Genomic DNA, 24,124 nt, shown 5'->3' with positions numbered 1-24,124 from the left:
CTCTTTAAACATACTTCAGAATATATAGAAACAAAAATGTACCTTAGCATATCCCGAGCATAATCTGAAGAAATATCAGCACAGATACGAACATGTGCTTTGTAATAAAAAGTATTTTCATTCTCATGAGAAAATATTACATTAGACTGTCTCATCTTCTAGATTTGACTGTGCTTGCACTAATGATTTTCAAAAGAATTCAGAAAATCTGAATCAAAAAAACAAACAACCCAAAACACTGGTTTCCCAGACAACACAGCCAGCAGAACTACTAAGGTTTCAGCAAAAATGGAACCTTCTATTTAAATTATAAGTATTGTATGCAATCATCTTCATTGCAACGCTTATCAACAACATCATGGTACAAAATCAGTATGGATTTCTGTACATTTCATCTCCTTCAGCTTTTTAAGGTATTAGTAACATTTTTAAATAGTTATGCAGCCTATTTGCATAGCAAGTCCATCAGAAGACAAAATTCTGTTGAGTACGTTTCACCTTCAGCCACACAAAGACTACACCTAAAACACATCTCAAAGAAGAGAAGCAACAGAATCTATCTAGGAAGTATTCTTGAAATTAAAAAGCCAGTTACTTCATTGGGGTTTATTTTGACAAAGAGGTCACTAACTGATTTTCAACTCCACCTATTTAGGAGCCGGTAAAGAGGACTATCTAATCTTAGGCATTTGTGAGAAAAATAAGGTGGCAAGGATCCTTTTTCAGCACATCTGACTTTGATATTCTAACTGAAAATTCCACATATTACTCAGGATAGTTCACTAGGAAAGATCTGTATCAACTGAAGAACTTATAAAGCGGTAAAAACCCCCTGAACTTTCTCCATTCAAAAAGGATCATATTCACTCCTGAAGAATACAACTATTGTAAACAGAAAAAAAAAATCTAAGAGGCTCTGATCTTGTTAGATATCTCAGCTTCCCTAAGTGAAAATGAGTTGTTTCAAGATTTCACCAGAATTCCAGGACAGTTATTACCATTGAATCAGAGACTTTGACCACAGCAAATCAGCATGAAAGAAGAGAATTGTTATAGCATTATCTACTACTGCAATTCATGCTGGAAGCTATCCTCTGTACAAGTGAGAATGCAGGTGGGCAAGGCACAGGTTACAAAGGTAGCTTCTTTCAGTTTTACATGCGAAAAATGCTATCCTAAGGTCTGTAAGTCACGCAAACTATTCTGTATATCACTATCACTGTATACAGAACCTCACTCATGCTGTTCTAAAATGAGTGCTTCACATCAGTCTTTATTTTTTTATTATCAAAAACAATAATAAAATAATTAAATCCCTGCACATATAAATCTGGTGTTTGCTTGCTGAATAGGCTTTCAAAAGCTTTAAAAGATTTTTTTTTCTTAGCCACAGGTTTTTCAGTTTTTAGAAATTCTAAATTTCATACATGCTTGAACCTCCAATTTTAATTTTTTTTTTAACTTTATAAATCAACTTAAGCTCCACACTTATAAACCGAAAATGCTTTGCTTTTACATAAACAGTTGCAGATTCTAGCATTTGGGCATTGAGACAGGAAGTCCTAAACTTAAGGTAGTCAATACAACACGAATGTTAAAATAATAAGGTATGTGAATCTGAGTTCATTACCAACTGACTCTCATCAACTGCTCTCCAGCAGATTGAGAGTAGATAATCAGATCATTACAGCATTCCAAGACACTTGTAAATAAACTCTTGACAGAAGTTTCAAGAAAAATATATTTATTCAGTTTTGGCAGAGGGAGAAAACAATAAATATAACAATTTTTACACCCTTCTTTATAAGTTATTTTTATATCACATTTCTGCTAAAAAATTTCAGGTAGTATTTAAAATTTTAAAAGAAGACATTCACTGAAGGAAGAACTTTTAAAGTGAAAAAATACCTAAGAGTGCAAATGTTTTATCCTCTTGTGTCTAGTACTTAATTTTCAAGACCTTTGGAACAGTGCAAGTTACATTTTAGTTCAATAACAATGTGAGCATCCAATTAATATGCAGAACTAATACACTGAATTCTGTTATTTGAATAATACAGATGGTAGTTTTTCATTATATAACATCAATTCTCCTCTCAAATAACACTGAAAAAGACCTTTCCAAATTTCTGTAATTATGACACTTTTTACAAGCTTTTTACAAATCCCACACTCAAGTCCCCAGCTGAAGCAAAAATAACCTAAGTGGAACCTCCTCAAAACAAGACATCCACCAGGCACGTCCAGCTCCTGTTCTGACATGTTTACACAGCTCCATGGAGTGCAACTGATACTTTCTCAGCAGAAGCAGATCCAAATCCATTGGGATGTTTATTTTCATGAACAGGAACTGGGGCAGCAATCCCTGAGATTCTCTAGGATGCCTGTAGGTGTGTTTTGACATCCCTCATGTTTTGCTAATTTTCTGTGAACTGTCTACTCAAACCAGTTTTCTTTCAATAAAAAGCGTACAGCATCATCAAAGCCATTTTGGTACAACGCTTCCATTTTCTCCTGGTCTGGTGGGAACAAAGCTTGATTAAGCCTTACTAGGTTGGCCAGAGACAGCTGCAACAGAGCAAGAAGCTGTAAATTAGTTTATTAATGCAACTTATCCTGATGTGACTGTACAGTCATCTGTTTCATGGAGCATATGTAAAATGGAAAGACTGGCATGGCTGTGTCTCCACCAGGAATTAACCACGTCCAGGGTCACTGCTGAGTGCCAGGACAGACTGGCACCAGTGCTCACACACAGAATCAAGCTCGCAGCATCCAAGACAGACTGGCTGCCTGTAAAACTGTCCAAAGTTTCTGAAACACTTTAGCTTTGGAAACACTCCCGAAACTGTCTCACAGAGTGGTAGCTGGCACATGTTAAACTTGTGCAAGGAAATATTTTGACAACTTACTAGTGCAAACAAGCACATTCTTGGGAACATTCCCAGGCAATGTTGCAACATATGAGTACAAATGTAGCTTCTGCTATCAACAAATTAAGAACTACTCAGCATCTTAAGTGGTCACTCTGATAATGTAAAAGGATTTTGGAGCATTATTCTTGAATAGAGATTTTATTAAATTGTTTACAACAAACGAAAGACATAATTATATTTAATAACGTTCTGAACAATTTCTTTATATAATTAATACTTACCCACATTATTATATACAATTTTTCAAAAAAATATCAGAATCATCTTCATTATTTGAAGTAAGCAATTATTCAAATTCTGACACTAGGAGATGGAGAGACAGAAAACTATTCATATTCAAATATAGATATATGAAGATGTACAACTTTCAATTTATGCAGATTACAATACTGCTGAAATGAAATTGTTCTTAGTCATCATTTTTACAGCCCTAAAACAGAAGTGCTTCAATTTGAATAGTTTTAAATGTTGCCTGGGATTCTGCACAAGTTTGCACATTACCCCAGAAGCAATGTAACTGTACAATTAATTTTCTGTCTCTAAACTAAACTAATCACCAGCTCATTTTTCATCCTCTAGATACAAAAGACAACCAAGAAATATACAATAATTGCATATACTTCCAAGATACATGAAACCAGTAATTTCATATTTTATGATCTTTACCAAGTACTACCATGCTTAATATCTCTCTGTGAAATATTCTAAAGATTCAAAAACTGGTCCAATTGAGAAAGGCATTACATAACACTAATTTTAGCAAAATTAAGAAAACATTACAAACTGCCTAGAAAGAAAGTTTTAAACTAATTATTATTGTTAATCTTTCTTTCTAATGGAATATTGTTGACCACTAGGTCTATCACTATTCAATATTTTCTTTCAGCATGTTGAAAAAAGCAAAACCGTGGTTAAGGTTTGTGAGACAAAGGTTGCAAACACGGAAATGAAAATAATGAAAAGGAGGCAATAAAAATCAGTCTCATATTTCAATATACAGAAATGTTTCTGCAACTAATAACAAAGCTTCTGGAAATGCACTGTAGTCACAAATGTTCACAAGTTCTCTTGTGCAATGCAGTGACAAGTCACTGCATATACAAATTTAAATGTACAACTTAAACCTGCATTTTAAATTCAGTTAGAGCAACTGATTTCAGTAAGTATGAGGAAATGTTCTGCAGCTGTCCTCTCCTGAGGTATTCCACTTTATTTTTTCTATAAACATCTTTACATATCTTTACCTGATACGTAAAGCAAACCTAGTCTTATTTACACTGAACAGCCTGATATAATTTGCTCAATTTTGTACCAGATCAGTGCTTTTCAAACTTTCTTCTTTCTTCTACATTCTCCTTTCCTTGTGTTTAAAAGGTTTAACCTCCATTTGCAAAACAGAAAATGCCAAAACTTTATATAAGCTGATATATGAGCACAAAATAAACACTTAAATATGAACACAACAGCAGAAATACTTTTTAGTGTTTTTAAGTTAATAAACAAGCAACTTACCATCATATCTTGTTTTGCTAATTTAACATACAGGTCCACACGCCCTTTATCTTGTGGACAGACATCTAATCGACCGCTGAAAGGGGAAATTGTCACCGTTCTTCCAACAGGCAAGATAGGAAGGCCATTGGTAAGGCCACCATCAACCCACTTCTATTGGAAAACAGAAATATTTTCAAAGTAACACCAGTACAGTATGATCACAATGCAATACTTTACCCTTATTGACCCTCCCTCCGTCACTCTCAAGAAAACTTACAAGTTTCCCACGAAGAATACAATGAAAAAGCTTCAGTATGAGTCAAATACCAAGGAACTGACAATGTACACACAGAGATTTGAATCAATGAGCATTTAACATAATGTACAAATTTAGTGTAAGGTAGTCACCAAGGTACTCTTAAGACTTTTTAGTTAATTAAAAAATAAAATGCCCCATATAGAATTTTTCTCAATGCATATATGTAAAGACAAGACTGTTAATACTACACATAATCTATCAGATATTAATTAGATAACATATACTCTTCTAGAACATTATTCTGATTGACAACAGGAGCTGTTCAATCTGTACGTGCAGGTATTCTGACTGCAGAAGCTAAACCACAAATGACTCCTCTCCTCTTCTGTGACTTTTCTTCCAGAGCCTCATTTCTTCTTACATACACTACACAAGACAGCAGTAGCTGGAAAGTGGAAGGTAAATGTGGGAAGGAGCTGAACAACTATGACATAAGAGGGAGCAGACCTAATCCTGCTGCAGGAGTTGAGCATAGTGAAGAATGAGATCTAGGGGCTGAATTCCATTCCAATATAAACAGGACAGCTGTGATATCTCTTGGTATTATATTTATAAATAAATATATTTTATATAAATATAAATATTATATATATATAAATTATTTATATATATTTATATATAATATTTATACCTTCCTATTTCTTCCTGTGTTACAGGCATAGCCCAAATTTCAACACAGGTCTGCCGGCTAAATGGATTCACTGCCATCATCCATGAGGTCTGTTGACCAGATGCATCACACTGATCAGCTGATATGTGTTGCTGTATCTGTAATTATAAAGCTGACAAGCTTTCTGATACAATGACTGCCTAGCTAGCAGCAAATACTTGATCTTCTGGGGCTTTTTGACAGTGGGGCCTGTGAAGGTTATAAAGGCTCTGGAGGCGTCATTTCTATGAATGGGGAACCGAAATATCATCTATTTCTCATATGAAGAAATAGCCATTTCCATGCTTTTAAAATTATTCTTAAAGTGTTCATATATTTATGTAATAAAAATGAAAAAGTTGTAGGAGCTAGATTGAGTAAAGACAACTGTAAAAACGTATTCTTATAAGAAATACAAAATATAGTATTGAAGTTGTTTTCCCTTAAGATTAAATAACTACATCATAAATGAAAAATATTTAAAAAGAAAGTTCGTAACTCATGAAAAATTACCTGTCCTTTAAATTCCACTGGCTTAATTCCTGCATACACTGGTATAAAACTACTTGCTAGCAGGACCTAGAGGGAAGAAAGCAAAAAGAATAGAAAAAAAAAAAGACAAAGTAATTTAGAACTAATACATATTTTCATGCATATTTCCCAGTCAATATATTAGTTTTACATAAATCCACTGTAATCTCAAAATGTCTTCTTGTTGTGGTATGTCAAAATGTGATTAAAATTATTCAATAGAGTTTGATTTTTTTAAGACTTCACAGTGATAACTGTCAAAACAAAATATCAAAAACTAACTCAATTATTAATGTGATTTAAGAGTAGATTCAACTTAGTTTTGCACAATGTGAAGTAATGTGTGGTTTTCAAGAAATTAAATATGCGTATGATGGAAAAAAAAACAGTTTATTTTCAAAGAAGAAGCCAACCAAGTAATTCTGTTGGCATATTAAAATAGTGTTTACTTTTCTAGTCAGACTTTCAAAGTTTCAATAATACCATGAACATCCTGGAAATTCACATCTGTATACCTTTACCAATGTTTGTATTTATAGATTCAAATATTAACAAACTACTACTTCCCCTACTGTAAGGCTTCATTGCTTTTTATAGCCATTCTTGAATTTTTATTTTAGACCAGGACACCTCTTATCTCATGTACAGCTGTCCAAACAAATATACCTTTCTATCCATTCATAGCAATACCTCTGAGAGAGTGTGGGTATCTCTATACCTGTGTATCCACCCATACATATATAAGCAATCAGCATACAGCATTTCCAGGAGAAAAGGTAAATACATGGACAAAGTGTAGTATGTCAGAATTTTTCATTCTGAATTTATCATTCACCCAGCTAAATAGGGTGGATATGCATACACTTGTGTGGTGGCACTGATGACCAGTATGGGGAACAGAAGCAGGTCACAAACTGGTGCATGCACTGTGTGAAAGATGAACAGGTGCAGAAAAAAAAATCACAATCCATAGAGATTATGAAAGAAAATGTCTTTTTTGGCTGGACTTAAGATTTACTTTTACAAAATTTAAGCTATTTTAGTATTAAGCCCTTCTGTTCCCCTAACAAGTTTTAATAAAGACTGTATACGTATATGAAGTCTTTAACTTCCACTCTGAGAACAGTTTTCCTGCCTATTCCTCTTCCTAGTGATGTAGAGCTTTGTCTGAGCTCAGATAAAAAGGCTCTCTCAGTTTTCTAAAGTGAAACTGCAGCTATTTCTCTACCAAACAGGCCTTTTGCTCACAAAAGTCTAAAACAAGATTTCCAAGTTCCCAACATCAGCCTCTTCCCCAGCCCTGCACCTTTTCTCCTCTTTTCCTCAACTCCATCTCATTGACTTTGGCCCTCCTAAACTAAAAGAAATGCAGAAAAAAGATTTAGTGAATGGAGTCAAAACCAGGTGACTCCTGCAAACTCTGAGTTCTTTTCAAGAGGACTGAAGAAAGCAGTTGCTCTTCTTATTAAGTCACTGAGATCTCCTTACTGAGGAGAGGCAGGACAAGTTTGATGAACAAACACTTTCAGTATTTCCTACCACTAACAGACCAGTGTAGACTTTTAGGCACTACCTTACTTTCCCAAACTAAATATACCAGTGTTCTGTGCCTTGCTCCCCCACAAACACACGAATTGTGCCTCTCCTCCCCCTCACCTCCAGTTTAAGAACTGCAAGTCTACAAATGCTGATACAAGATGATTGTCTTCACATATGGAAGACTAGTTCAAAAATGGGAGATTATTACCTGTCTTTCCAAGTCCACAGGGAATAGCAAAAAAAAGAGAAAAGCTCAACATTGTAGCAACACTCATTCAGTTTAGCAATTATGAAAAACTTTGGAACCGTAAGGCTTGGTTGTTAAGCACTGAAGTTGAACGATTTCTGGCAGGGGGTACAGATGTTTTGCTGCTTATAGAACAATCTGCCCAGCAATACCTTTATCCATGCCTTGGCTGTAGGTCATGCCTAGGCATGATACAATAAAATAACCTAAAAAGCTCTACCCTCCCTGCTCCTGTAACAGCCATCAGCACTCAAGAGAGCTGCACTCATGATAAAAGCAGAGTTGAAGGTGTGCACAAAAACAGGTATTAGGAGCTGGACTGAAAGATCAGACAATATGAATATATTCCAATGAGCAGTTATGTGTAATTTTATTACTATTATTCCAACCCACCCTACTGCTATCATTGAGAACAAAAGAGTAGAACAGCAATGGCTAAATCAATGAAAAAACTATTGAAATACTAGTAAAATGTACATATTTCCAAGGTCATCCTGATGCTTCTCATTGTCTCCAGGTTAGAAAATTTCACTGCAAAAGCACACAAGAATAAAAATCTCCATGCTTGCTACCATTGCATACTATAGCTAGAAACAACAGTGCGTAACTTGAGATAAACTCTTCACATAATTATATTTGCATGATAAAGCCCTGTAAATTTTGAGGACTGTTCATGTAGAATATAATAGGGTCAAAATTTAAAAAAATATACTTTATAGGCAAACTCCCAATGCATACTTTGAGGTTTTGTAATGTGTCATTTTTTCTAAATGGTAACTAAAAAGAATTTACTCTAAGCATCCACAAGGTTATAGAAAGAAGAAATTCCTTCTCATACAATTTCCTCCTTTATTCTGATACATGTTATTATGTCTTCCACTAAGATACAATCAATTACTAGAAAGAACATCTGCTTCACATGCATCTGAATTGCTCTTACCATCTCTTATCAGCTTATACATACAATCCTGATCCAAATTTAAAATGTGGCATTCAGATGAAGAGAAGGACAGTGAAAGATATACTTTCCAGCTTATATACTGTACTTAGCATTACATTATAAGTATCCACAAGCATCTGTAGGAATTGTTCCATTTTTTTTAAACTTCTTTTACTTTCTTTTGTGATGAAACAATGATATCAGCGAAGTGAGAGATGCACACATTTTTACAATATTTTGAGATTTTCTACTGTTTTCTCATATACCGCAACAATTAGCTACCTGTTACTTTTAGAAACCCTTTGCCTACAAGATAGAACTTGAATAACCAATGAAGGAAACACAAACACCAAATAAATTTTAGCAAAACTTGTGAAGCTAAAGGATCAAATTCTGCTTAAAACATTGTTTATATTATGGTTGTAGCACCCCTGGGAACAGACATGGTTACCTGAATAAACCAGTGACTTTACTGTACAAGTGATAATATACCCTCAAGCTTTGAAGAAACCCCTGAGTTTTTATTTACAACTGTCACATTCAACGTGATTACCTTAATGAGGTCCTCCCTGGAGGCAAAATTTGAAACCAAGTGATTTTCCCCACTCTTGGAGTTGGTGACTGACACATAGAGCCGGTTCTCAGCTATCTCATGAACATCAGAAGGAAGAATAGACTCTATGCCCTCCCTAGAGGAAAGAAAAAGCTCAGCATTACTCACCACTATTATTTAAAAGCTTTGCAAATGCATTAGGGGTGAGCACCCCACAGCACAGCAGAAATATGCACCCTCTCAATTTGCATTTGGAGAGCTTTCTAACACAAAAATGATCTTAGAGAAGCATTAAGATAGGTACCTAAGTGTTTTCATAAAATCATAACCAGGCGTTACTGCACCAAAGTTCAATCTTCTGACTTCCTCTGCAAATCCATAGGCAAAGTGCTTACATTTCTGGAAATGAAAAGCAATAACCATTAAGGAAGTTTAAGTGATGGGAAGCATGTTCAACTGCAGAACCTAAAATATACTAGAGGCTAAAGCTTTAATAAAAGAGTTATTAGATCAAACTGAAGGATTTTCCCATGTGTGCTTGGTTTGTAACAAGACATGCATAACAAAATGTTGATCCTTTCCTAAGGATTAATTTGTAAGGAAAAGAAATCCCCAATGGAAAAAAAAAAAAAAAAAAGAACTCTGAGGATACCACTCCAACAATCAAGCAAAGTTAAAAGCTATTTTTCTCTATACTACCACTGCTAAATAATCAGTTCCCTCGATCATGCCATTACAAGAACAATCATTTAGTTCAAACTCTAAAGCCACCTTTTATTTTAAGGTCTGCTTCAGAACTTAAACTAGACACAAGTACCTTAAGATGCTTATAAGCAGTAAGAAAAATAAAAATTACAACAATTTCTTCTCACTAAAGCAAAAAACAGGGTACTAGCAAATACACATATTTAATTAATAAAATACTATGGTAGTATTTAATGAATGGAAAACTCTGATGGGTGATATAGAAAGAAAATACACATCAGAAAAACAGGTAAGAGATTCCTGCACAGAGAACCTTTTACAAAAGCTTAAATGCCCAGCATTAATGACTGCAAAAAAAAAATAGCCCAAAGTGTGAGTCACAAGAATTCCAAAGGGACAGTAAAAGAACTGGTATAATTTATTTTTAACCATAACATTTTGAAACAATGAATTATGATCCTAAGTGCTTAATACTTGCAATTCAATATTTGCAATCCTTTTCTTATTCTTTCATGCAGGCTTTTCTAATGATTTTAGGGACTTGGAAAAAACGAAATCCAATCTTATGCAAGCTTCTGGAATTGGTACTTTATAAATTCACCCATATTCACCCATATAACCACATGAATAAAAGACAGTTTAGGTTTCCTGGATTATTGGGTCTGTGCATAAAGAACAAATATGTTGCTAGTAACAAAATCAGTGAATGAATGACTAAGAAAAGTAAAGGGAAAAAAAAAGGAGAGACATGAATGAATCCCATAGAGGAGGAGAATACAAAACCCATTGAAAGAAAAACAAGGAAGGAGGTAGGGTGAGGATTAACATGTGATCAGAGCTAGCTAACTGAGGGAGTTAAACTTCCTCACACCACTTGTATGACAAAGCACTCAGCTAAGCAAAAGGCAGAAATGTAGTTCTTGCATCCACTTTCTTGATAGGGCCTTCGAATAAATGCATCAAAAAGTTAATTAAGAGGTTCATACCTCTTAAAGAAACAATTATTTATTCTACTTAGCTTCACATTGGTTAGATTTGCACCTTTACCCCACGAGATACGTGCCACTGCCAGCTCAAAGCCAATTAAAATACTTAAGGCACATTCAGACACTTTCTCTATAAATGCAAAAGAAATCCACAAAACCATACACAGAAGCACCTCAGAACTACTATCTCTGTATCTAAGATGCTTAAATAAAGTTATGGGGAGCTAAGAGTACAAAACTAGGGAAATGACAGAAAACTACTTTCCATATTACAAGTTCTAAGAATGTACTGTACCCAGACTCTCAATTTCTGCTCTCAAAAGGGACAACTTCTTACAGTTATGAATTGTTTTAGAATCTGAGTGCTAGAAGCTTTAAACAATACATCTACATTTTAAATAATGACTGAGGTCATGTTTAGAAATTGCAACTGCTTGTATTGAGTTAAGCAAACTTGATATCAAACATGACCAAGGTAACTTTAAAATAAATAGTTATTTACCTATAACTAAATAAGCCTAATTAGAATTCTCAAGTCCCACACCTTTACAAACAGTGACAAAAATCCAATACATGACAAAAAACATTTGGATACTGTCTTACAACAGCAACAGTCAAAACAATAAATCTTCAATGTTACATTCTCTCCAAGATAAGGACAGGTTGCATTACAGCTTTGAGACTAGGAGATACAGGAAGTCCTAATTATGGCTTACCTAACATTGCCATCTCTGGGGGGGGAAGGTGGGGGAGGGAAGAAATAAATAATTAACTGATTAGGAGCTACATTTGTGGATATAAAATATTTTAAGCTAGAAACATAGTAAAGATAATAATATAATTATCCTGATATGAAAAGTTAATTCTATTCAGTACAGAAAACTGCCCTTACTTAAATTCCATGAGAATTTGAATTATCCCCACTGATAAAAGAACTCCCAATTTCCCATTTAAACACTGTAACAGAATAACTAAAAAGTACACAAAAAATGAAAGTACTAGAAAGTCCATGAAACTTTGTTTAGCTTACAATAATATGACAAATTTTCCAGGAAAAATATAACAGACACAATGTAATATAGACTTAGCTTCCACAAACAAAAACTAAAAACTATTCTAATATTTTTACTTAGAAAGATCTTTATAAGTTGGACCAGGCTGAGAACAAGAGCTCATACCCAGGGTCTGCAATAAGCAGAAAAATTTCCTTGGGCTAACAAAGGGCTGCCATGCCCACCACAGAGGAAATTAAAGTCAGAGTTACACATTATACCGGGCAAACTTGAAACTGAACTACCAGTCAGAGGTGACAGAAGGGGAGAAATGCCTGCACAGAATACAATGAGGTTTTCCCCACAACAGAGAGGAACTTGCCTAATATCAAGTCATATAAAGAATGCTTGCAGGGGAGTGGGATGGGAGAAAGAAGCCAGGGAAAAGCCAACTGCTGAAAGAAGTATAGTCAATGCTGCAAGCTGAGTTCATATCCCAGCAGGAACAACCAACAAACAAACAGAAAGATCAGTGGCAAAGTGGGGTTTTGCTGGGACTATTATTTGAATCACGTGAAATGAAATAAGCAAGGCCTAGAGGAATTATCAAATGCTACTTGGAGCAAAACCTAAGTGTAACTTAGATGAAAAATCTAACAGCCTGTTTTTCCCACAATAATTAAAAATAGTTGTCATGGTTTGACACTGGCACAATGCCAGTGCCTCCATAAGAATACTCTCTCCTGGTTTCTGCTGTGAGATGCGACCAGGAACAAGCAAAGCAGGCTCCCACTTAGGAAAAAATAAATTATTAACTAAACTACAAGGGAAAGGAAAAAAAAAGAAACATACAAAGAAAATGAAAACTTCACAAATACATCTCCTCCTCCTCCCCACCAAACTCCCAATACAATACATCCCCCAAATGATCGACTCTCAGTCCGGCACCACCCTTCAGAATACTCAATCCCCAGTTCATCAAGAGAGAAGGAGTCCTTCTTGTCCCAATGGTGACCTCTTCCTTTCATGTCCAGTGCTCTCACCACTGAACACGGACCAGAGCTGCTTCTAGGGTCGACTTTTAAGGATGCTTCATCCCACTCCAAAAAGGCACTGTCTCAACTTTGGGACATCTGTCCCCCCCATATTTTTCACTCCCTGGGGCCAAGGGGTACCCACACCAGAACCCTCTTGGTCCTGAGGCATTGCCTCCCCCTAGAATGCAGTCTCTGTATCACAAGGAACATGGTTCTGTCCATGGCTACACAAAAAGAGTCCAGCAAAAGCCACTCCATCATCTCTTCCACCTGAGTTCTTCTCTATTTCTCTCGTGGCCCATTTCCTCTTATCTCATCTCCATCTCTCTTCTCATTCAGCTCCAGGAGGATTAGCATTTGTAAGGTTTCCATCATCCAAGAAAAGGGTTAAAAATCTGAGGCTCTGTCCAGAACTCCCACGGCTGCCCAGCCGGGCACCTTCTTGCAGCCCCCCCTTTTCCTTCTTGGCCGGCCACTATTGAATTTCAAGGTGGCACCAGCACAGGCACAGGCTCTCTCTCTGTCTCTCCTGAGGTGGGGTGGCTGCCCGATGCCTCTCAGTGCTCCTCCACCCTTCCATCCTGCAGGGGCCTTCCCCTCCCTTCTGTCCACGCCCCGGCCTACCTCACCCGGCCCCATGGCTGCCCCTGGGCCTACCCCACCCGGCCCCATGGCTGCCCCTGGGCCTACCTCACCCGGCCGCATGGCTGCCCCTGGGCCTACCTCACCCGGCCCCATGGCTGCCCCTGGGCCTACCTCACCCGGCCCCATGGCTGCCCCTGGGCCTACCTCACCCGGCCCCATGGCTGCCCCTGCCCCGCCCAGCCTGCAGCCGCGCAGGGCAGCTCTGAACCTTTCCCTGACCGGAACCCAAGAGAGCCTCCCAGGGGAGAGCCCTGCTTTAACCCCGTGTGCTCAGAGGCGGGTCCAATGTCCCAATGGCCACATTAGGTGCCAATATTAAAATCTGAGCACCAATTGGCCTGACCACAGCATCCCAGAAAACATATTTCCTGTCAAACCACCACAATAGTAAAGAAATACTAACATTTTGGCAATCCTGGTCCGCTACATTTATTAAGGCAAAGTCACTAGAGACAGTTCAGGACGGCAAAGCAGCCTTAACCTGTGGGGAAAACCAAGCAAACAGACACCAAAAAAAACCCCTAATGCTATCCAAGCAAACAGACACCAAAAAACCCCGTAATGCTCTCCAAGCAGACACCAAAAAAAAACCCCTAATGCTCTCCATGGAATCTGTAACATTGTAATCACTGAACAGAACCTTGGTGTCTCTGCATGACACCACATGCATTGTGAGAAAGGAGGGGCATCTCTGGAGATGACACAATCCAGATGCATGTCAGAACAGATTGCTGTGAGGGTTAATCCTACTGGCTGCACTGGTATGGTATTAAGGTATGGGCTGCACTAAGTCTAAAGGAGATGCAAAAGCCTTTAATGCTGTTCAGTGGAGGACAGGCACCAAGAAAAAGATCTGAGCAGGTGGGAGCTGTTCACGAAGACACACTCCATCTACCATTTTCACCTCCTTTCAGAAAAGGTTAGAAGGGTGGTGCTATGCACTTGCTTAGCAAAGCCTATCTGTAACTAACAGAACAATGACTCACTTTGTAATGCACCATCATCAAGTATACATTTTAGTATATTAAAGTATATCTGTTGCTTACAAATTAAGATTCACACACATGAGATTTATATTTACACAGCTTAAAATATAAGGTTCATATGAAATATTTTTATCATTAACATTTTTGCTCATGAGTCAGACATATGGTTAATGAAAACATGATACAAGAGTCCTGTTCCTAGCAAGTAACAAGACAAAAAAAAGCAAGACACAAAACATTTTAATAAACTTAATGGAAGATGATTATATACAAAAATGTCCTTTGAAAATTATCATGGCCTATACCTACGAGTTTGTTAATTTACCTCTATATTTTCTGGCACTGCTAACAAGACAGTGGCAGCCAGAGATCCCGCAGAAGCTCCCGCAAAAGCTTTCACATCTCTCAGTAACTTCTTACCATGCCTGTGGAAAGCAGCTGCTGCCCCCAAGTGGTAAATGCCCAGAAAGCCACAAGCTGCAAAGGACAGGTTGATGTGTCTCATTTGGGCTGTGGAAATAGTGTGCCACACAGTCAGTCTTTTGCAATTTCTCTTGCAATATACATTTAATTTTTTTGCATAAAATACTTTAATTATATAAAAAACCACAAGTTATTTGAGAACAGTAAAAGCTTTTAATTACTAAATACATCAAACATTCAGCAGTTACGTTTAGTATCTTCAAAACTGAAAACAACTCTAAAATAATCCCTAGTACAAGTCCCTTTTTAAATAAATCAAAAATATATACTTTAAATATAACATAAATGCATACTTTCATCTGATTTGTCAGAGAGTAGCTACACAAAAGTTATTAAAAAATATCTTGAAAGAACAAACATTGTTAGCCACCTTGATCAAAAAATCAAATTAATTATAAAACTGCTGGTTACTGTCTCATTATGTATGAAAGGACTGGGAAAACAGATTCAAACTGAGAGAAAGCTAAGATTGGATATTAGGAAGGAATTCTTTACTGTGGGGGTGGTGAGGCACTGGAACAGGTTGCCCAGAGATGCTGTGGATACCCCATTTCTGGCACTGTTCAGGACCAGGCTGGATGGAGCTCTGAGCAACCTGGCCTAGTGGGAGGTGTCCCTGCCCATGGCACAGGAGTTGGAATGAGATGATCTCTAAGGTGCCTCACAGCCCAGGGCATTCTATGATTCTATAAACATACTCCCCCTTACACAAGCAGAACCTTGAATCCATTATAATTCTCTAAGAGAGGAATTTTTTTCTGTCATCTTTGAAACTCATCTGCTTACTAGAATTATTAATAGACAAATTTTTAAACTAATTACTAGTTTAAAAAAGAAAAACAAAAAGCATATTTTTGCTACTATTAAAATAAGAAGGAATAAAAAAAACCCAAAGCAAAATACAAAGCACTAAATGTAGGAAAACACACACACATACACTCCAAAGGTGTCTAGGATAGAAATTTAAATTTAACAAAAAAACCCCACAAATAGGAAGCATAAGTTCAAATTAATAGGGATAGTTAATTAAATAAACAAACAAAATGCTGTGCAATTTATTAGCTCTTCTATTAGCTCTTCTGCAAATAACTACAAACGAAAGCAAGATATTCCACAGATTGTATTTTACAGATGTAAGAGATATTGTACACATTATCTTAGTATTGAATTAAAAATAACACCCTACTGTACTTGGGTTTATCTCAATATGAATGGTAATAAAAGACAGAAACTGTTATATCAGTCCTGATGAAGACAGGCAAACATACACAGCACCACATTTTTGTTAAAGATACCTCTTCATCTCTGAAATGAGAAGGCCAGGAAAGATAAGGAGAAGAAACAGCTTTCAGAACCATTAGATAAGAAGACATGCTAAACTCAACTGCTTTACCTACAGAGAATTAAAATCAGACCTTATGATGTGACCAGGTTTGCTATTTTACTGAGACAGCATCTCATAGTGTCAGGGAATATTTGGTGCACCAGTCAGTCTGCTAAAACACACAGTTTATCAACTGTGATGGAAACACTTCCAGACCCACTTGTAAGTAGGAACACCTGTAACAAATCTAACACATTTTTACTCATAGAAAGTACTAGATGTTGGCTCTTGCTGTGACAATAGGAGAGAGAAACATTTAGAATGAAGAAAGTGATAAACTGATTTACTATTTTTGCAAAAAAGGATCTTTTAATTTAAAGAAAAGTCCGTGTACTGAATAGAAGGTAAAAAACTTTACTCAAGATGCTACAGGAAAATAAAAAACACAACTCTACTTTGTTGGTTTTTTTTAATAGAGTGGAAGAAAACTAAAACAGTCTTTGAAGTATGATACCACAATATGCTTCCTTTCAGGATAGTTAAACTCTTGGGAGTTAAACCAGCTGCTGCAGCTGACTCCAAACCTTCTACAAATTAGGAGCAAAGATGCATTTGCACCACAGGCCACTCTGACAAAAAGGTGAAGCTGGTTAAAGCAACTGAATTCTTACATAGGAATTGAACAATCAACTCCCATTTATATGCAAAACATCTCAAGATCAAGACACTTCTAATATGAAGCACTATATGAAATAAAGATTATGTTTACATAGCAGATTCATCAAAAAGTATGCAAAGTACAAGTTCACAAATACAAAGAATTACATCTAAAGGAACCATGAAATGCAACTAAGAAATGCAAGTGTAAGATAATAAGGTTATGTAAATCAAAATAAGTATATGGATGCTTATGTACATGTATACACAGATTTAAACCTTTTACTAGGCTAATACTGCAAAAAAGTATCTCTCTCTGCTGGAAAATAATTAAATGTTCACAAATAAAAAGAAAAAAAGAGAACCACAAAGAGTATCTAAAGCGTGGTTACAGTAAAAAAACTTTAGATTAAAAGCCTTTTTTTCAAAAGAAAAATTCCCTACAAATGTGGAAGAAAAATCATACTTCATTGTGTAAAGAAGGGCCTGGTACATTTTCTCTAAAGCAAGAACAGAAAAGGAGGTTATGTGAACTGAGGAATCTATTTAAATCTCAGATCAAAAACTACAGAACATACCTGATTAAAGTCAGATATCCATACCTCCTCTTGGACACCTTGATGAAGAAATTGTAGTCCCTTAGACAAGCTCTAGTCCTACCTAATTATCAGCTACTGGGAGTAACCACTATTCTCTTTTCAGTGTCTGGATACATGGCATTCACTCTTTCATGCAAGTTAATTTCCTACCACTTAGATCCCACACTTTTCTGATTCCTCCCCAAGAGACAAAAAGAGAGATTATTGAATGAGTACTCACATCAGTTACTTGACTGACATAAGGATTCAGTGAGAGAAGAACACACAAGAGGAAAAAACAGTGCTAAGATTTCAAGTCAAGGAATACAGTTCAAGAATGCTGCTTGTCTCACACTCTGAAGAGTAGATTAATTTCAAGTCCAAAAAGATTAAATTAATATAATGTAAAAATAAGGTACCTTTTTTACTTTCAGTGAACAGAAGTACTTGACCCACTGGATTTGGATGGCATACAATACATTGTTTTACAGATTCCCCAAGAGAACCTCAAATTAAGAGTAGCAATAGCATAGCTGTGTTACCCAGACACTACATTTCTATCAATTAGGATAAATCCCCAGGTATACATTAAGTATTTGTCATATACAAAAAAAAATTAAAATTCCTCACTGCAAATGTAAATTGGCAGGTGACATTCATGCTCAAATAACAGATCCACTGGTTACATCTAGTTTCATGACTGAGAAATGGGGTATGCATATATATCCATCAAACCTTTTAATTAGGTAAATAATGAGTAGGAAAAAAATCCTACATCATTCAAGTGACTTCTTGCCCAACACTCTTATGTTTAAAACATGGTAAGCTATGAGATCCAATTTGGCTGCTCAGGGCTTCACCCAGTGCTAAGATTTAACTTGAAAATCTTGCAATGTTTAGCTCATAAGTGATATCTAGCATTTGTCTGTTGCTGGGTGAAACAATCAGGTCTTCTTTCATTTGTTCAGAATATTAAACTCAGTTGAGTATTGCAAATACCCAGCATTACAGAGAAGAAACAGAACATCAGTATCTTCAATCCTGCATGCACCTGCAGGAAAGTGGGTGGAACTGAGGCTTGGCCTCTTCAACAAATTTGTAAAAAAGCACTTAACCTACAAAGGATGCAGATGACAAAGATGAAACAGATAAATAAGAATCATGATTCCATAAGGAACTACTGCTCCACAGATATAATTAAGCAATGCTGATTCACCTTGCAAACAAATCTCTGAATAAGAGGAAAAGGTAAGAAAGCATTTTTTAGATTAATGTCTTGTAAAATCAGAAAGGAAAGCAATAAGAAACTGGACACTTTAAAAAGAATTATTGCAAATATGTCATGGCATCACTCGATTTGCAAGTTATAATGGTGTATTTCAGTCAAAGCATGATTCAAAAATGTCTTTTGCTTTGATGATATGATAGATCCCTGCCTTTTTGATCAAAAAAGTATAGTATGATTATAAAAACTCCAAAGAGGAAGCAGAAAGAAATTTAATTAAGCACACGTTTTGATTATTCCCTGACAATTTCTTACAGATTAACAGAAATAGGGCATAGTCACATGTGGACACAAACCACTTCCTTCACCTGCTGCAGCAGAGAGCAGAAATCTTGCTATCTTAGAAATAGTATGAAACATCTGTTTCACAAGACTTCAAAACAAATATTCTTAGAGAGTTTAGCATAAATTGTGACTATTAAGGATATTAACACCTATTAAGGATATTAACGCAAAGTTGTCATGTTGGCATGTCTTAAGAAGATGTTTCAATGAACCTTGAAGATGCACAAGAACATTTCAGCTAGACAGTACACATAATGTATGACATAAACAGGACAGAACAAACACTTCTGCCACTGCTTTTCAAAAAATGTTGCGATCTTACATGATTGGCAAAATTCAAAATATAAAGATTTCAACTGGCCAAGGGGATAGAAATGCTTCTGTTGTCTACAAGAGAAAAAACAGAAGTGTAAGAAAATGTATATACAAGAAGAACACTGGGGCTGTTCAGTTTCATTATTTTGCAGATAAAGCAGGAGCATTCAGGAAAAAATATAAACTGAAGGGTTCCCTTTAAAAGATTACCACATCTGCAAGAAAACAACACAATGGTGATTTAAAATCTCTGAGGGGTCAGGGCATTTCTGTTTACTCAGCAGTATTGCATCCATTTTGTAATGCAAACCTTCAAGGGAATGTATGTAAAAAGACAAGGCTGTACAAAAAAATTATGATACAGTACCACACAGCTTTCTGAGGAAGCTACCGTCTTCCTGATTGTCATGCACATGAAATAGCACAACAGTTTCTCATAGGGCTGTTTCCTGAGCAATGTAATTATATTAACATTGTACCATCCCAGTGTCTTAACCTGTCATAACCACCTCCATGTCATCCCATTTGTAAACAAAAGCTGAAAATGCCCAAAGCAACTGAGCATGAACACCTTCACAAACAAAATCTAAATATACATAGAATGCAAATGACCAAGCACCCTGAAGCACAGGAGCTAAAATGTATGATGCATAACAGCACATCTGAGGATAAGTTATTAGCAAAGAGTGACAAAACAAGCAGAGTCACAGAAAAAACTGCTTAGCTCAACAGCACTGCTAAAATAAAGGTCATAAAGGTAACTACTAACTTATCTGAATCAAAAATCACCACTGACACAGAAATGTTTGGTTTTTCCATTTCTAATGAGAAAAAATTGCACTAGCACAACAATTCACAGCCTTCAGAGTTGAAGAAGAAAAATAATAAGTACATAATCTAACCAGCCATTAAGAACCTTAAGAAAATTGTGAGTCTTTGCAAACTATAACATTTGCATATAATCCCCTTAAAACTAAAAAGAGAAACACATAACATAATACAAAACTTTCAAATTAAGATTCTAGACCTTGACCCTTAAGATGTCAACAGAGGGGCAGGGAAGGCTGACTTCCCCAGAAGAGGGTGGCAAAAGGTTCAATACCTTGTAATGAATGTTGTCTTCCATCACATACTCCACTGGGACTTTTTCCAACAGCTATTTTGGTTTCCTCTGCACTAGTCGCCATTTTTCTATCAACTACGGATTGTTTATCATTTACCTTGGAAACCTGCAATCAGAGAGTCAGACATATTAAGATTAAAAAGAAAAATAACAGCAATATTATTTGACAGTAATACTATTTGACATTATTTGACAGTAACTGTTAAGTCATCTAGATGAATTTTGCAATCGCTTAGCCAACACAAATGAGTTCAAACCTCAATGTTCCACAACTTATGTCTGCAGCAATTTATATTTTAAAGATGAATTTAAATAGATATTGAAAAACACTGCCGATTGGATATGCCAGTATCGAAAATGAGCTTTATTTTGTGTCCTTTACCACTATTTTTATTTACATCTACAGATTTTTTTATAATCAAACTCTTCTTTTTATCCTGCCTTACCAATGCATTTCCTCTCTACCCTCTCTTGTGCAACATTGAACCTGTAAGTAATTTTTCAGAGAATTCTGGTCCTATTCCTCTTAACAATTGTCACTAACTTAAGTTAGTGACAACTTAACAATTGTCACTAACTAATCAGCCTGTCAGTTATCCTGCACTACTATCTAGAGTACAGTTTGAAGAAAGTGAATGTTTCTCCCCAACTCAGAACTATCAGACTCAAAAATTTACTCTGAAACACTGGTACTCCAGCACTTATTGCTGCCTGCCCCTTTACCTTGATAAACTGAAGGCATCTTAAATTCATAATTAATGCTGCAAAATCAAAATCTTAGCTCTGCAGAGTCTCAACTAAATTATTTTATCCCTGTATTTATGCACACCAGTTATATCTTTAGATAATCACAAAAATACTTACCTGGAATTTAACTCTGTTATGTGGCACTCTTAAAGTGCAATAAATGCTTGGAATTCCAATCCAGAACTGCCATGTTTTGGGAAACATGCAACTACACAGGTGGCCTTCTTTCATCTGGAGCAACAGTATTTGAGCACTACAAAGCTTTTTGGCAGTCCACATTTTAGTACAAGTGATCTCTGGATCCAGATGATGTGGTAATCAAATAGATACTCGCAGTTTTACAGCTGTTTTACTATGAAGTTACCAACGAAGCCATAAAAGCACTCAGCAGAAACTTTCTTTTAAGCATAACCTGTTTAAAAGACAGTACAAAAAAAAAAAAAAAGAAGTAGCTGAAAGGCTCTCATCAAGGTCCTGATATTGTAACAAGGCCTTTCTCACACCCACCAACCCGAAGACACAGAGGCATCAACGCAGATTCACTTGACAGTGGAAGAGTTTTACTCAGTAGCTCCTCTCTCTCACCAGCCCCCATCTGGTACCGTGTTGTTCACCACCGACTATAAAGTCAATTGTTCATTTCACAGACATGAAGAACTAAAATTGTTAATAACAGAGAACCCCAAACGAACAAACACTCCCTTAAGATTAACAACATGAATACACTGCTCCATCTACCTCAGCTGAAAACTGTGGATGCAGTGATCCAGCAACTTCAACTTGTTCACTAAAGCTAAGTGCCGCTGTCAAGATCCCAGTAAGAGACACTCCAGCATGCTGGCTGGTACAAGGCGAGCTTCGTCATCTTCTCTGTTAACTAAGATAGCACAGGGCTTACTCACACACCCAGTGCAAGCCTGGACCATAAAGAAAAATGTATGGAATTGTGCTCGTTCAGATGAAAAGCAAGTTCCTGCCCGACCACCACTGCAAACAACCCTATTGTGACCCTGTGCCGGCGAGCTCTCGGCGGAACACTGCCAACTTCCAACTTAACCTCAAACAGGGAAGTGACTTAAAAGTGCTCTGTTTCAGCTCGTGCGCCATGAGATCAAGCCTGTGGTGTGTCTGGATTTTTCCTACCTCCACTTTTGTTCCGCAAACAACCAAAACAAACAAGCGAAACAGCCGAAACAGCGAGACAAGTTTTTTTAAAGCTAGCAAACACAGAACGTGAAGTGACAACCGCGGGGCGCGCAACGCCAAAGTGCAGCCACTGCGCCTTCTAACCGTGGACACTTACAGCAAGCGGGCGATTCCTAGGCGGGACACGGCCCTCCAGAGGCTAGGCACCTCAACCCCGTCCCGATCGCCCGCTGCCTCTCCGCAGGCCTGCCCGGGGGCTAACGCGGCCTCCGCCAGGCAGCGGCGGCACTGCCCGGCGGCAGTGCGCCCGCCTCGGCCCCACCTCCCCGGCAGCGGCCCCCGCGGCAGCGCCGGATCCCGGCACCGGGAGGTCACGGCGGGCCCTGCCCAGCCCCGACCCCGAGCGCGGCTGCGCAGCGCGGGCCCGGCAGCGCTGGGAGGAGCGGCGGGGCCGGGACCCACGGCCCGTGAGGCGGCATCGCCCCGCCTTCGGCACCCGGCCGGCGGCGCTGGGTGCGCGGGCGGGCCCGGCCCCTCCGGGGGTTGTTGCTGCTGTAGTGTGGGTGGTATCCGCACCCTCAGCACCGCCCTTGTGCCGAGCGGCGCGCCGAGTGACAACCTCCTTTTGCTGACAAGGTGGCCTCAGGGCAATAACGATAATAAAGATTACTTTTTTTTTTTTTTTCCTCCCTGTTTGTTTATATTTTTTTAGCTTTCTCCCCCTTTTTTTTTTTTTGGTTTTTTTCGGGTCAACGTTTTCGTTTTACGAAGGTGAGTGCAATCACCCTTCTGTCAGGCCTGAGCCAGGGCAAGCAGGCACCCAGATTGAAGATTCAGGTGGATTCTGCAGCCAGAAGTGGAGGAAGAAAACATGCTGAGGGAGGTCAAAGACGCCGGGAGCAGAAGTGTGGATATGTGAACTGTCCTTGGAGTCTGGCTGACTGGGGTTCAAACTAAACTTGTGAATAAACACTATGTTAGATTTCACACAGATTTGTCTCCTTCACCTGTGGCATCCATCCATTATCTGTGTTTTTTTCTAGTGTCTCGGAGATGCTGGGATGGATTTGGGATAGAAGGAGGTGCAGCTGTGTTGGTGGAACCTTGGCACCTTCTACAGGGTCTCTTCAGAGTTTAGCCAGCCTTTCAACTGCTAAAGGGCAATAGTTACAAAACAGAGCCCTCAGACTGTCTTACAGCAAAGACACCCTCTTGTGGAGTTACTGCCTGCTGATTTCATCATCCTGCACTCTTTCCCTATGTTTACAGGATGAGATTTTAGATGAGAATGCCAGATGAGACCTAGAGGTCAAAACACCCACTTGCCTTAATTATAACTGGAGTTCTAATTTTTAGTGTTCAGTACTGTGATTAAGGCCAAATTTGCATCTAAATTAATACTTGGTTGACAGCTGTGGCAAGTCACAAACATGTCAGGAGGACCCTTCTTATTCTTTTAGATGTGGACTAGTACATTAGATGTGGAGAAGTACATTAGTTAGCCTCTTGTTCCTTCACTGCTCTGTCTGGTCTGTTAATGAATTGGAAAATGTGTGCTGTGGATGAAGCTTTCTGAGTTGGTGACAAACCTTAAATCGAGGTAAGTTACAAGTATAAACACA

The 24,124-nt window shown here is 37.6% G+C and overlaps 1 protein-coding gene across 3 annotated transcripts; it reads right to left on the bottom strand.

The window, feature by feature from the left end:
* Positions 1-1,727: 1,727 nt before the first annotated feature.
* PNPLA4 (patatin like phospholipase domain containing 4) lies at positions 1,728-22,846 on the bottom strand. Of its 3 annotated transcripts, none has more exons than XM_036393711.2 (9): positions 22,660-22,846; positions 21,474-21,768; positions 20,589-20,715; positions 14,885-15,069; positions 9,513-9,607; positions 9,209-9,344; positions 5,912-5,977; positions 4,449-4,601; positions 1,728-2,568 (listed from the first exon to the last, which is right to left on the bottom strand). In XM_036393711.2, the coding sequence occupies exons 2-9, from the start codon at positions 21,633-21,635 to the stop codon at positions 2,437-2,439; spliced, it is 1,056 nt and encodes a 351-aa protein (XP_036249604.1). In that variant the 5' UTR covers positions 21,636-21,768; positions 22,660-22,846; the 3' UTR covers positions 1,728-2,436. The 3 variants fall into 3 exon arrangements, with proteins under 3 accessions (XP_036249604.1, XP_036249626.1, XP_036249614.1); XM_036393721.1 differs by lacking the exon at positions 1,728-2,568 and adding an exon at positions 2,575-3,239; XM_036393733.2 differs by lacking the exons at positions 20,589-20,715; positions 21,474-21,768; positions 22,660-22,846 and having other exon boundaries at positions 14,980-15,073.
* Between the last annotated feature and the right edge of the window lie 1,278 nt (positions 22,847-24,124).

This window comes from Molothrus ater, chromosome 2 (assembly GCF_012460135.2).
Source record: "Molothrus ater isolate BHLD 08-10-18 breed brown headed cowbird chromosome 2, BPBGC_Mater_1.1, whole genome shotgun sequence".
NCBI classification, from domain to species: Eukaryota; Metazoa; Chordata; class Aves; order Passeriformes; family Icteridae; genus Molothrus; species Molothrus ater.
Note: the sequence above shows the minus strand (reverse complement) of the source record. Positions and strands in the feature narration are given on the sequence as shown.